Below are 15019 nucleotides of genomic sequence, written 5' to 3'. Positions count from 1 at the left end.
TGCTCTTCAGGTCTCTTGCAGGGCAGCAACATCAATGTTGAAGTACCTGTGTTCACAGACAACAAGGGTAGTTCTCCATTCCGGTCGATTGTTTTGCTCATTATCCATGAGGGTTCGTTCATTCCGGGTTCCGAAATTGAGTTTAACCTTGATTTTCTGAAAGCAGGTAGATGAGCCTACTGAATGAAGTTGTGCAGCCATGTTGGGGATTGAACAGGCTATTTTTAAGGCACCTTTTCTCACCCTTTACCCATACGGGGTGAGCAGAGTGGCTCCTGAAGAGGTCTGCTCAGTTGTGAAGTAAGCTGCCGAAATGCTTTCTTGTTCCTATTCCAAAAGTGATACAACTGAATCAAACTCCATCACCTATGTGCCGGTCTGAAGCTAGGGAATTCCATATCTCACAGTCCTACCTCAATCACCTCTAGCAAATCTCCACAGGGCTTGTCTGTGTGGGGGGGTTGTGCTGGTTTCCTCTAGGTAGACGGCTATTTTACATGGCTATGCCATTGCACATCAGCAGAAACATGGTCCTTGACAGAAGGTAGGTCCAGTTCCAGTGGCAAGGGAACCTCGGCGACTAGGGGTCCCCCTACTCCTGCAGCCTTCATCTGTCATCACAGCTCTTGATGCCTTATTAGTGTCTTCTGCTTGATCTGCCATTGAGGACTTGCCTTGTACTGCGCTTTGCCTGGTTCCGCCCCTCTGGCCTTACTGTCATGAGTGACTCTGCCAGGAGCTTAAGTCTCCTGACAGCATTTCTCTCAGGATCAATGGAACGTTCAAGCCTCTCCACCACAGCAAGGTGGCAATCCAAGGACAGGACTGTCTAATGTTAAAGTCTTAAGAGTTTTTTTTAGCACAGTAAGAGGCCCTTTGACACAATGTATGTGTGCTGGCTATCACGCACCTATCAATTCTAATCCCATTTTCCAGCACTTGATCTATAGCCTTGTATGTTATCACATTTCAAGTGCTCACCTAAATGCTTCCTAAATGTTATGAGGGTTCCTGCCTCATAGGCAGTGAGTTCCAGATTCCCACCACCTTCCTAATGAAAAAGGTGTTTCCTCAAATCACCTCTAAATCTCCAGCTCCTTACCATAAATCTATGCCTGCCCCTTCTTCATTGCCCCTCTAACTAAGGGGAAAAATGTCTTCCTATCTACTCGATATATGTCTCTCATAATTTTGTACACTATCTGCATTGCCTTTACCTGATGAGGTCTTCCTTTACTTGCAAGAAGTCAGAGATTACATCATCCACTGCTCCTACCACTATTCTGTCTCTGCTGAGTTCTAATTTTAAATCTCCATGCTTACATCCTCTGCCATCCTGCACACATCATTGATGAATGAATCAACAGGTTATTTCTCTTATGAATGCTAACTGGTTATTCGCTCGTTTGAAGCCCTATTGCTGAGTTCAACTTGTGCTGAACCAACACAGAAATGAAATCTATTCAAGGAATTGGATTTCAGAAGAACTGTTCCATTCGTCAGCATTGACAACCTTCACTTTGATCAGTGTAGAAATTCGCCCGAAGCCATTAATTTTAAAAAGTGCAGCAATGCATTCTTATGGAAAATATCTCATAATTCAAATAATGAGCTACCTAATCATGCAACGTCCACATTGCTTACAGCTGGAAAAACATAAATGCAAGTCATCTGGACAAATTTCATGGTTTGCACAGAGGGTAATTTTAAACTTTGTCACGTAGGCGGCAACCTGGCAGAACAGGCCATCTATCCACCCAACTGTGATGGCCCATTCCCCTCATGATCCTTTGCCAAAATATAATGGGCATAATCCTGACCATGTTATGTACCATCTCCTGAAATAATCCAATTGACTTGATCACAAATAGATCCCACAAATTTATAGCTTACCACGCTCATTTTAAATATTTAATGAATTCAAATCTAGTTTCAATATTTTGAGTGCCTGAAAAATGCTCAATATTCACTGCAGTTACATTGCATTTATATTTTACCACATTTTATGCAGATTCCTTTAAGTCAGCTGTCAGCTTCTCCAACTGAACACTGATCACAGATTCTCACACCACAACACAGTGGTGACAGCAACCCAACTGAAGATTAGTTTAAAAGTCTGCTACTAAACAATCAACAAATACGTTTTTTGCAAGATATCGTAGATGATGCAGAGCCAGATTAAACAGATTCTTATATCTCTGCACCCAGTGATTGGAAGGTTAGCAGGAAGACATACCCTTGTTACAATGCTGTCAGTACCATCTCTCAGAACATAAAACTTGGAATCCTGTGCAACTCACACTTCCTTTCTGTCGCAATTAACAATAAAACCAGTCCACTTGATTTCCCCTCTTGTAATAAACAGATCCTATCCCTTTCCACAAGCACTGAGCACTCGGGGCAGCACGATGATGCAATGGTTAACACTGCTGCCTCACAGCGCCAGGGACCTTGGTTTGATTCCGGCCTTTGGTGACTGGCTGTGTGGAGTTTGAACATTCTCCCTGTGTCAGCGTGGGTTTTCTCCAGGTGGTCCAGTTTCTTCCCACAAGAATTGCAGGATGGGTGGATTGGCCTTACTAAATTGGCCCTTAATGCCCAAAAGATGTGCTGGATGGATTACAGGGATAGGGAGGTGGACTGAGCTTAGGGAGGGTGCTCTTTCGGAAGGTCGGTGCAGACTTAATGGGCTGAATGGCTTCCTTCTGCATTGTAGGAATTCTATGGATTCTATAGTCCTCTACTGTGTCCTGTTCATGGAAGGTAACTCTCTTCAACTGAGGTACTTTCTTTGCATTTGCTCCTTTATGATCATTCAACGACACCACCCCTTCCTTTCCCCACCACATCTATCCACCTTTCATGACCTTCTATCTCCTGCCTTTTTTTCTTCTTTCCTCAACTCCTGTCACTCTGTCCTCTCTTGCCCTCTTTCCCAGTCCAAATATATCTTAGTTTCTAATTCCGTTTCATGTGATCAATGTATTTGCTATTCACTTTCTATATTAAATGGAAGATGAACGATTGGGTATATATGTTTGTGCACTTGATGTATAACATACATCAAATATACATTTTTTCGGAACATCCATCACACTCCAGATGTCATATTTCAATGTGCTAACCTGCAAACATACATGGTTGTAACCTCTGAACTCTCCAGCATTGAGTTTTATGGCTGGGAAGGGATGGGCACCCCAAAGATATGCCGCAAAAGTATGGAGTTGCACATTTGCCCAGAAGAGCGACCATTCCCTGGGCAAACGCACTACACTGGGAGCCTTCCGAAAATGTGATTCAAATTGCAAACTTCGGATGATTCCGACTGTGTTACATCAATTGTAAACCAGAAAAAGATGAAAGGATTAAAACCTCTTTAACTTCTGGGTAATTATTTTAAAGACACATATCAGCACCCCGTGAGACTCCCCCAAGTGCAAAACCCCAAAGGATTACGCCAGCCCCGACTACTCCTCCCATGGGACTCCTGCTGCCCCACCTACTGCATCTCCCCCCACAGTATTCCCCAAACCTTGGCTCCCCATGGGATTCCCCTGACTCGATTCCCCACCAATCCAACTGGACTCACCCACACCCCTTCCCTGCTGATGACTGACCCCACCTCCCTCCAATGTCCGGCACCCCCTCACTGCCAAAGGTCTGACCCCCCCACCCATCCTTGATGTCTGACCTCCCCAATGTCCAACTCCCTGGTGTCTGACCCCCAGATGTCTGACTCTCACCCCCCCCCCACCACCAACCAATGTCCGACACTGTCCTCACAATCCCCCATGCCAAGCACCTCCCCCCATGCCTCACCTCCCCCACCACCCCCCCACCCCGGTGCCTGACTCCTTCGCACCCCTCGGGTACGAGTCCTCCTCCTCCTCCCCCGATTTCCAACAGCCTCTCCATCCCCCTAATGGTCATCTCTATCCACATACGTTAAGCACTTACCTTTGCCCTGGCCTATTCATTTCAATTACCTCTTTAAACTTATCTGCTTTATTTCTGGTAGTGTCATAGAAAATGGCAGGAGGAAATGCATTCCTCCTGCAAATCGCCTCTCCTGCAATTCAATGCTGGGCTATGGTGTCATAATATCCACTCATGTATTTCATGAGATGCAGACAGGCAGTGATTGACACACATGATGACCAGTAAGCACACAACACTGTGCAGCCAATCACCAGACAGGACATTACCACTATAAAGCCAGCGGGCACTAGGTTTCCCGCTCTATCGGGACCCAGCCACTGAGACAGTCAGAGTTCACGAGCGAGCAAGTGCAAACACCATGCGGTAGCTAGTAAGTCTGGTCAGGCGACTAAAAGGTCTCCAGTCAGTTCAGTATAGTGTCGACCCACAGTTGAATATGTATATCAGTTCTATCATTGAATAAAACAGTGTTGGATCTTCTCCAGTGTCAGACGCCTGTTTCTAGCTTCCCTGCATCGAGTGCAGTCCACATTGAACCTACCTGCCTAACACATCATATGGAGTCTGCTTCGTTTCCTGGATCTTCCCCAGCCAGAGTTGGAGGGTTGAGCAAGACAGGCCTGGTGGAAATCTTGTGTAAATAATTGGGAATGGAGTAATAATCCAACACTAATTACCACTCCGAGGAGTTTGCAGTCTATTGTGTTGCAAAGAAAAGGGAGGCTAATTTCTCCTGATCTAAAATTGGAAACTCACAAGCACCTGGAAATTTGCAGAGGTTTCCTCATCAAAAACAAGCAGACTCTGATTTATTCCAGGAACAAAATATCTGCTGCGCTCTCAGGGGGGAGGGGGGTGGGGGGATTTGAAGGAACCAGCCAGGATTAGCAATTAAACATAATCATGTTTGAAACTATTCATCTGCAACAGCACAGAATACAAATTATTACATAATATTCATTATGTAAATAACAATAGTGATAACATCATAGAAATATTGTTTGAGCTCTTTAAGCTATTTGAACCTTGATGGGCGGGATATAGCAGCCACATTAGATGCGGGTGCAAATTCCGTAATGGGTGCTAAATCATGTGAGTAGCTAAAAAGGGATTTGCGCCAGTGTGAGCTCAGGATATCATCTTCCCCAGCCCTCTTCAATGACGTAATCAGACTCACGCCCAGGAAGGGTGGGAACATGATTTGTATGATTTTTGAAACCATTCTAACATACTTAGTGGTTAACATTGAATCTTCAGCCTTCAGTGAATATTTCCACCCACCAGGCATGACATCACGCTGCCGCAAATTACTCCTGCTTTGTAAAGACAGGAACCAGGCACCATGGCCTCCGAGAAGGAGGAAGGAGGTGAACACCACTGTCTCCACATAGCACAGGGAGTTCAATGGGACCGAGCCCACAGGCCAGCTCCTTGTGCAGACCATGAGTTCAGTTCAATTTGGGTTTGATATGGATTTTTAAGCGGGCAATGAAGTGGATTGGGGTTTGGCCCTGTCCACTCTGCACTCCGGTTTTTAACTTTAAGGATGGGATAAAAAAATGTTTAAAGTCAATCAATTGGATGAATATTCGGGGATCACTTGTGTAGAGGGGATCGAGAGGCCCTGAGATAGCTTATGTGCTGGACTCCAATGTTTGCCAGTGAAGATCCATTAGCCCCCAAGGCACACATCACTTTCCAGTTGACCCTGCCCATTAGGGGTGTGTGAGCATACAATTCAGAACCCCTGGTGAGTGAGAGAATAAGGGAGGGGAGAACCAGATGGGAGGCCAAAGATGACTTTGGCTGGGAGTGCCTAGGCCTGCTCCAGTCATGTAATGGATTTGGGAGGGCACCTGAGCTATGAGTGAGCGGCAGTCACCAGATAAGGTGTGGGACTGGCTTTTTTCTAGGTCCTCGAGCCCAATGGGTTGGGTGTTACTAAAGTCATCCGGCTGGGACACCAACCTGACTGTGTCTCTCTCTGCCTCTCTGTCGTCCCTTGCAGATAACGATGCAATATCATTATGCAACTCGTAGAGCTGGGTATTATTTTCATCACAGTGCTGGAGGGGCACAGACTCCGACAGCAACATACGGCAGTACCCAGGCAGAACCTGGCACCCAAACAGAACCCCGCACCACAAAGCCACAGGGCAGGCTCAAGGGCCGGACACAGCACAAGCCAACCAGGGGGTTGTCAGGCGAAGAAGGAAACTGAGGGTTTACAGCATCCGGCTGTCCTTCATGGATCTGTGAGAAACATGTGCTTAGGAGACTCCGTCTCAACAGGGAGACAGTACTGCACCTATGCAACATTCTAGCCAACTTGGCGCCATGTGGCGGTGGAGGACACCCTCACCCAATGGCCGTGAAGGTCACGGCAACCCTCAATGTTTATGTAACAGAATCGTTCCAGAGCTCCACCTGTGACATGTCCAGCATCTTACAGGCATCCGCCAATAATGCATACGTGAGTTCACGGTTACACTCTACGCAAGGTCTTTCGACTTTATTAATTTTGACCTGGACCAAGCCCAGCTAGATGAGAGGGCAATGGGATTCGGCACCATAACTGGTCTGCCACAGGTGCAGGGGAAAATCGATTGCACCCATGTCACTGAAGTGCTTAGATGTCCCCTCGGGCGGGTGAATCATGTATTTTTCACATGGGGAAAATATAAATTTCAAAGTGCCTGGAAATTGCAGCCAGGATCACGCCACCGGGGCCGGCAGGAATCGCACCGATTTTCTCGCTGAAAATGATACTTTGGCTGGATTGTACCAGCTGTTCACAGCGATGGGATGCTCTGGTCCCTTCCGACGGCACACCCCTGTCTTGGGATTCCCGGACATGGAAATCCCATTTACACCGGCGGGACCAGAAGAGTCTACTGGCGGGCCGCGTCCGCCGCTGAAAAGCACACGGCAAATTGCGTAGAAAATCCCTCCCTTTGTAATTTTTTCAGAAAATTCCTGCCAATGTCAAGCTCAACTAGTTTGAAATACAAATTATGCCGAATTAGCTTTTTACATATAATTTCCTAAAACCTATAGCACAGACTAAGCCATTCTTTCCAAATGGTCATATTCCTCAGAAATTTCCTTGCACTCAAATTACGCATTGCCACCTTACCTTAAACATTTCTATTCCATCCTCCCTCTATGCAACAAGAAGCGAAAAGCAGTATTTTATTTGCACTCTTCATGATAAAGATGTGCTTTGTAAAATATTGCTTTATAGTGACATTGGCTGGACATATATATTTATAGATATAAATTATCACTTTTGCTAAGCAATGGACACTGGTCTACAGCAGCCTCTGTGTTGCAATTGTGAAGGACGCATGTTGTTTTATGGAGACACAAAGTTAAAGAGCTCTCAAAGGCACAGGCCAATATAAGCCCAGATCGAAACCAGAGAGAGGTTGTGTGACCCAGCCCTTGGCTGTGGAAGATATTGGATTTGAACTAAGGGCCGGAGAGACTGCCACAGGGCAACAATTTTCCACCATCTCTCTTTTTTCCTCTCTGATCAAAGATGAGCTGTATATGATTTGAAATCCCATCTAAAGACCTCATTGCTGCAAACCGAGAGTTTTTAAGGGAGTATCGTGAATCAACATCACGATCTCCAAGGAAAATTTGAATCAACCAGCCACGACTGTAGGCCGACTGCTCGAGTGAGAAATCAAAGTGGCAGCAACCACTTTCAGGTCTCAACATGTTTCTGGACAATCTATGAATAATTGTTTTCCTGACGTTATTCATTATTTGGCCAAGTTTTAAGATCTGACACTCTGCAGAGTTTAGGACTATTTTCTCATGTTTGGGTGCGCCATGTGCATGTTTTCTTTTGCATTTACACATGTTAAACCTTTTGCTCATAATTTCTGCATCTTTACCTGAGTGAGTCTCAACAATATAACAAACTCGTTACTTGTAGAACATAGAACATACAGTGCAGAAGGAGGCCATTCGGCCCATCGAGTCTGAACCGACCCACTTAAGCCCTCATTTCCACCCTATCCCCGTAACCCAATAACCCCTCCTAACCTTTTTGGTCACTAAGGGCAATTTATTAATTCCAATCCACCTAACCTGCACATCTTTGGACTGTGGAAGGAAACCAGTGCACCCGGAGGAAATCCACGCAGACACGGGGAGAACGTGCAGACTCCGCACAGCCAATGACCAGGCGGGGAATCAAACCTGGGACCCTGGTGCTGTGAAGCCACAGGGCTATCCACTTGTGCTACCGTACTGCTACCGTACCTCAAACTTAAGAAACATGGCTGGATTTATTTTTACATGGAGTTTCATGCGTTAAGTATACATATCGAATTGGCATTATCATCACCCTTTTAAATGCAAGTTCTCTTATAACTAACCCAGGAGTAGGCTAAAGAGATGAGTCAGCTCACTCCTCCGAACCTGGTCGTAACAATGATTTTACTAACTTGTCTTACTATATTTAGTGATTTATGCACCACCAGAAGCTTTGCTTCTCTACATTATTTAGTTTTTGCCTTATTATATTTTGTGAACAATTTTTCTCTCTTTCCTTATCCTCCAGGACTCATCAAAATGGCCGCTTATTAATTAAAAGATTAAAACTTTTACGGTAGCAAGATCGCTTTGTTCCCTGTGTTTCAAAATGCAAAGTAAAAATGATGCAGTAAATTATTTTATTTTATTGTCTTCTACAAAATAAGATTTGCAAACTAACCCATGTCGAGGATCCAAAGCTATGGCACGTGGATACATCATAGAACCTGCGATTAAGGTAGTCCTCATGTTGCCATCCAGTTTTGCTACTTCAATCTGTTCCATTTTGCTGTCTATCCAGTAGATGTTTCCTGCAATCCAGTCCACCGCTAGCCCTTCGGGAGTGTCTAGACCATGCTGTACAATAACTTCCACACTGCTTACAGCTGAAAAAACAACCACGTCATTCCTATAAATATCAAGGTTAGGTATATTTAATTTCTTCGCCAATAATAATTGGCATAATCATGTTCATCTTGTACAAAACCTATTGACTCATCTGGAAAAATAACCCAATAAACTGGATCATATATACCACATAACTTTGCATGGGTAAGCTGTTTGATACTGAATATATCTGTTGGATTTGAAGGTGTTCAATTTCCCGTGCGGTAAAACACTGTCCAACAAACCCACAATGAATGGGAAAATAAACTGGTTCGAAAATGACTGTTCCTTCTGTTTTCATTTTGGCATTTAGAAGATGTGAAGCAATACTTAGTGCAGCTGCTTTCCTCTGGTTAGAAAAATATTCAAACTTTAAAAAAAAGAAAAATAAATTTCACTTGACCACCCATTTGATGCACTGAACAGCACCAGATTGACGTTTCTACCCCATGTCATGCTGCTTGAATCGGCATGACAGACCAATATCAGTATTCCACCAACACCTATCTGGGTAGCGCTAGCTAAACGAGGCATGAGATGGTAGTCCTGATTGTAGTTCATTGATAATGAAATCTTACAAATGGAAATGATCCAAAGCTGGATGGTGAAGGTTACAAGTGATTGGGGCTGTCACTATTTCCTTTTGCAGCTTTTTCCTTTGTGGGATTGTCCTTGGGAAGAAAGATTTCTGATACATTATCCTGGAAACCAATCTTTGAAGTTTGTGGCAGATGATTTCCCCGTGTTTTGTCATTGCCTGAGAGGATAGGGGGCGTCATTCACCGACCCCCCAGCGGGACGGAGAATGGCCGTTGGCCGCCGTGAATCCCGCCCCTGCCGGTTGCCGAAGTCTCCGGTACCGGAGATTGGGCGGGGGCGGGAATCGGGCCACGCCGGTTGGCGGGCCCCCCGTTCAATTCTCCGGCCCGGATGGGCCGAAGTCCCACCGAGAAATTGCCTGTCCCGCCGGCGTAAATTAAAGTAGGTATTTACCGGCGGGACAAGGCGGCGTGGGCGGGCTCCGGGGTCCTGGGGGGGGGGGGGGCGTGGGGCAATCTGACCCCGGGGGGTGCCCCCACGGTGGCCAGGCCCGCGATCTGGGCCCACCGATCCACGGGCGGGCCTGTGTCGTGGGGGAACTCTTTCCCTTCCGCCTCCGCAACGACCTCCACCATGGCGGAGGCGGAAGAGACTCTCCCCACTGCGCATGCGCGGGAAACTGTCAGCGGCCGCTGACATGCGGGACAACAAACGCCGTTTCCGCCAGCTGGCGGGGCGAAAATCCCTCCGGCGCCGGCCTAGCCCCTCAATGTTGGGGCTCGGCCCCCAAAGATGCGGAGCATTCCGCACCTTTGGGGCGGCGCGATGCCCGTCTGATTGGCGCCGTTTTGGGCGCCAGTCGGCGGACATCGCGCCGTTTGGGGAGAATTTCGCCCCAGGTATTTATTTTTGGAAATTCCCAGCAATCCAATCGATATTTTATAGAACAAGGTCAGTCTACTTCTCACCCTCCTTTGCTGGAGTGATTCACATTCCAAATCTTTGATCAACAATAAGGCACCAGGATTTCCACACTGATTCATGCAGCAAAGCTTTGGATGATTTCAATCTTATTTGTAACTCTGATCATATGAGGATTCTACATAAAACCTGCATACTACAAGACTGGACAAAGAAAGGTTTGGTAAGCTACAATTAGTGTTTTTGATGAAATACTAGAGATTTCTCCTCAGAAATTCAATAAACCTGTTTGCTTTGGATGTTATCTGCTGGAAGTGGAATCCTCTTGAAGATTATTTTTCAGATGAACCCTCAGGTATGCTGGTGTATCTATATACCTGTTGGAGAATTTGATTACAGTACCTAAAGCTATCTGTTGACTGGAGTCTTTCATGCGGTGAATGAATGGATCAAACGGGGATGGCATCCAATGCCAAAAAATACTGCACAAAGTCTTACAACACCAGGTTAAAGTCCAACAGGTTTGTTTCGATGTCACTAGCTTTCGGAGCGCTGCTCCTTCCTCACCTGAGGAAGGAGCAGCGCTCCGAAAGCTAGTGACATCGAAACAAACCTGTTGGACTTTAACCTGGTGTTGTAAGACTTCGTACTGTGCTCACCCCAGTCCAACGCCGGCATCTCCACATCAAAAAATACTGCGTCATGCACATCACCAACAAAAAGGATCAATTCACAACCCAGCTAACTGCAGGGATATCTAATTGAGTCTACGCATTTACTCAGAGCTAACATTAAAGGCTAATTGCCTTATCCCTCCCCTTTACCAGTCAATCCAGGTAAAATAGTAAACTACTTCACAAGTTTTAATATTTCTATACTAATATCTGGTTTGATCATACCTGTGCATCCATTGGAAATTACTCCAGAAAAGCAGAGCAAAAAAGGCGTAAAGGTACATTTTAGTGGAGAAGACTGACCAGGGCATGGGGAAACCAAACCCGCTGAAATCCCACCGTGGAAAGCCACAAACACAGCACTCAGGCATGAGGGTGAACTGACCCCCTCCCCACTGACCCTCCCAACCAACACCACCAACCCCCCCTACTGGCCCGCTGCCCCGTCATTCACCCTCATCAGACCCCCCATCAGTCATTCACATCTGACCCCATCAAAGACCTCTTCAGATCTCCCATCAGAGAGCCCCATCAGAGACCCACAACAGAGTCCCACAACAGAGACCCCCATCAGAGACCCCCATCAGAGAACCACATCAGGGAACCCCATCTCAGACCACTATCAAAAACCTACATCAGAGACCCCATTACACCCCCCACATCAGATACCCCATTAGACTACCTACCAGAGAGCCCCATCAGAGAGTCCCATCAGACAGCCCGATCAAACAACCCCATCAGAGAGTCCCATCATCACACCTGCCTTAAAGCTGAAAAGCAGTCCAGGCACTACAGTGAGAGATCACTGCATTTCCACTTAGCCTTCTCTAACATTTATTGCCTAACACAAATGTATTTAAAGCAGCAGCTGTACAAGTATCAGAGGCTGCCTGGAAAGTTAAGTACACTTGAAAGGGTATCAAATCCTTTGTCAGCCTTTGAAATGCAAAACTCCCATTCAATGTCACAGAGCAATACATTTCACTAGCCATTTATTGACAGTTGTATTAGTCTTGAGACAGCTGCGTGATGGATTGTTTATCTATCTTTCCTTTCATGCTTGAATCCATCTCATGAACCCTGCTTATATGTTAACCACAATGTTTATAAACACTCTTGCTATTATTAGCTGATCCTGGCCACATCAAAAGTAGCTAAGTGGTTTCACTTCCTCTTATTCACAGCAGAAAGCACTTAACTACTTTTGTTGTGGTGAGGAGCTGTCAATCATAGCAAAAGTAAGTAAAGTCACCATAGTCCCATATGACCAGAAGCTGCTTTCCCCTCTGAGCGGGAGAGCTGACTGGTGGTGATTTAACCTGAGGACCACCACACCTCAGGTGAGCGGCAAGGTTCAGAAGGTGGGCCTCCATGAATACCCTCAGCCGGTACGGGAATTGAACCCATGCTCTTGGCCTCACTCTGCATCATGAACCAGCTGTCCAGCCAACTGATCGAAACTGATCTAGCAAAAGACCATTAAGTCGTTCAAAACCTTTTTTTATGCATTCCAACTCCAGCCAATATCATTGTGCCTCTTTTTCCTTCAGTTACACTTTTTGTAATTTCTTCAACCTACTTTTACATTTCTGTCAATGGTTAATCTTGTAATTTAGCATATAAATCTTTAGATTAAAAGAAAAAAAATCGAACTGCTCTTCTTACTCCTTTTGCCCTGATCCTTTAAATAAAAGGTGAGTGTTCGGGATATACTCAGCAGGTCAGGCAGCATCTGTGGGGAGAGGAACAGAGTGAACATTTCAGATCGATGGATTTTATCAGAACATCAACTTGAAACTTAGTTATTTTTCTCTCCACTGATGCCGTTTGACCTGCTGAGTATTTCCAACATTTTCTGTTTTACTTTCAGACCTTCAGCATCAACAGTAATTTCTGTTTGCGTTTGATCATCATCCTTAACCCTTAGGGTGGGTTTTTCCACCCTCTCCTCTGCCTGCGGCATGTTTTCCAGCAGCGGAAGCAGCTCACCATTGGCATCTGGTGGGATCTTCTGGTTGCTGCCCATGCCTGTGAGACTTTGCGTGGCTTGTTGGCTGTGCCACCAGGAAACCCGCTGCAGGGGGTCACCTTCGACAGGACCGGAAGATCCCGCCAGCAGGAATGGACGGAAAATCCTGCCCTTAGTCTTTTGATGTGTTAATTGTACATGATAATGAACAATTATTTGTATTGATGTATTGATAAACCTTAAGGATGCCAACTCTGTTCCCAGCTAAAGTTAAACAAACCAAAGTGAATTGAAGTGAACTAATCACACTTTGTAAATGTTATGAATCCAACATGTGCATTTGGGCAGTTTCTGAAAATGCGAACATGGTGATAAGGCCACATTTCTATTTTAACATAACAGGAGGGAAATTTCCTCTTGACTGTATTACTTGCATAATCACTAAACCACCCTGAAGAATGAATGTTTTATTTCATTAGTACCAGCATTTGCAGGAAAACCTTGCAATATAAAACACAGCGTCTAAAGGAAACATTTTGGAATATCTTCGAAGTGCAGCTTTAAAAATGTAGCAATTGGGCAAAAACGTTATCTCCAAAAAAATATACCTCCAACTTCAGAGAGCTTTCCTTTATAAATTTTATCTTCCACAACATCAGTCCAATAGAGAGAACTCTGAGTAAAATGGAAATCAATTGCTATCGTGTTCCTCAAGCCAGGGACTAATAAGTTGTAGTCTTGCTTGTGAAGATCCAGTCTTCGGATTTCATGCCGAATGGAAAAAATTATGTATGGTTCAAAAGGATCTGTGAAAAAAAATATACACGTCTGAGATTAGCGTGTCAGTTCAAATAAATGTTGAACGAGAAAAATAACGCAATTAAGGATGACAATGACCTACCTAAACTAATGCAACTATCACCATCGGGTACAAGCAGCCAGCCCTCATAACATGAGCACTTAATTGTCTTCTTTTGTTGCTCACACACTTGGCTGCACCTGAGGTGCTTTCTACAGTAATCGAGGACAATGCAGGTTTTCTTGTCAGAACTTAGGTGCATTCCTGTTGGGCAGGAGCAGACGATACCTTCCCCAGTTACAAAAGTGCAGTGGTGGCTGCATCCTCCATTATTCAGAAAGCACTCATCTGTGAACAAAAGCAGTCGATTGATTTAGGAGCAATACCTTTTATAGATGACATAATTTTCTACAATCGTACAGAGAGGGCGCTTAATTAAAGACAACCGGAACCAAAGAGTTATATGTCAAATTACTCTTATGCGCAGATAAGGTCTACTGGCTGGGCACATAATTAGATTTATTACTTCTGCCTGTGCTTGTTGAAGCTGACAGATTGAAAAGATCCATGTACACCGCCAATTTGCTGTGAGGCAAAAGCAGGACAGATTTCTAGTTTGGGAGTTTTTAGTGAACAAAATCCATCTTTTTAATAGAAGAGAAACGCAGTGAATTTTAAATTTTGTTTGGAACACATCCATAATTTCTTTAGTAAAACATTTCAGAGGCAAAATTGTACAGAGCCCAAAAACAGGCATGGGTGACTTGATGGGACATTGCCCCATGCCTGTTGCTTCTGAAGTTAGCAGCATGCAGAGTTCATGTTATTTGCTAATTTAAATGACTTTGACATGCAGGCAGTATTAATCCTGCTGTTAAGTGGCTTCACACTTGAGCAGTGAGCACAGAATTATGAGAGAGTAACGTGAGTTAAAGTTAGTCTGTACTAAAAAGACATCCTGCACCTTTGAAACTGGATACATGTTGTCGCAAAAGCAGATGCTAAGTCATTTAAAAAGTGATTTTGATGTGGGGAACACTCAACAATGGCACACTATGGTAGAGAACAGGCTCCAAGATTTGGCACTGGTACCCTCAGGCAGGGGGGTGGAAAGAATCAGAGATATAATTTCTCCATTCGCAAGAGGATAGGAGGCTCACAAGACAAATTTTGGGAAGGCAGTGATTTCAGATAGTGTGGTGGTTTTACCGAGAGTCAAGCCACGAGGACCTTGATGTAATG

General features: G+C 44.9%; 1 protein-coding gene across 1 annotated transcript in view; it reads right to left on the bottom strand.

Annotated features, from left to right (window-relative positions):
• LOC140406652 (low-density lipoprotein receptor-related protein 1-like) overlaps positions 1–15019 on the bottom strand; it is a 1475832-nt gene that overhangs the window by 1007964 nt on the left and 452849 nt on the right. The window contains exons 17-19 of the mRNA XM_072494659.1: positions 13880–14125; positions 13587–13784; positions 8669–8873 (exon numbers count right to left, since the gene is read on the bottom strand). Of these exons, the coding sequence (XP_072350760.1) occupies positions 8669–8873; positions 13587–13784; positions 13880–14125 (649 nt within the window). The remainder of the gene's footprint in view (positions 1–8668; positions 8874–13586; positions 13785–13879; positions 14126–15019) is intronic.

The sequence above is a fragment of the Scyliorhinus torazame genome, chromosome 2 (genome assembly GCF_047496885.1).
Source record: "Scyliorhinus torazame isolate Kashiwa2021f chromosome 2, sScyTor2.1, whole genome shotgun sequence".
NCBI classification, from domain to species: Eukaryota; Metazoa; Chordata; class Chondrichthyes; order Carcharhiniformes; family Scyliorhinidae; genus Scyliorhinus; species Scyliorhinus torazame.
The sequence above is the reverse complement of the archived record's forward strand: the minus strand, read 5'-3'. Positions and strand labels throughout refer to the sequence as shown.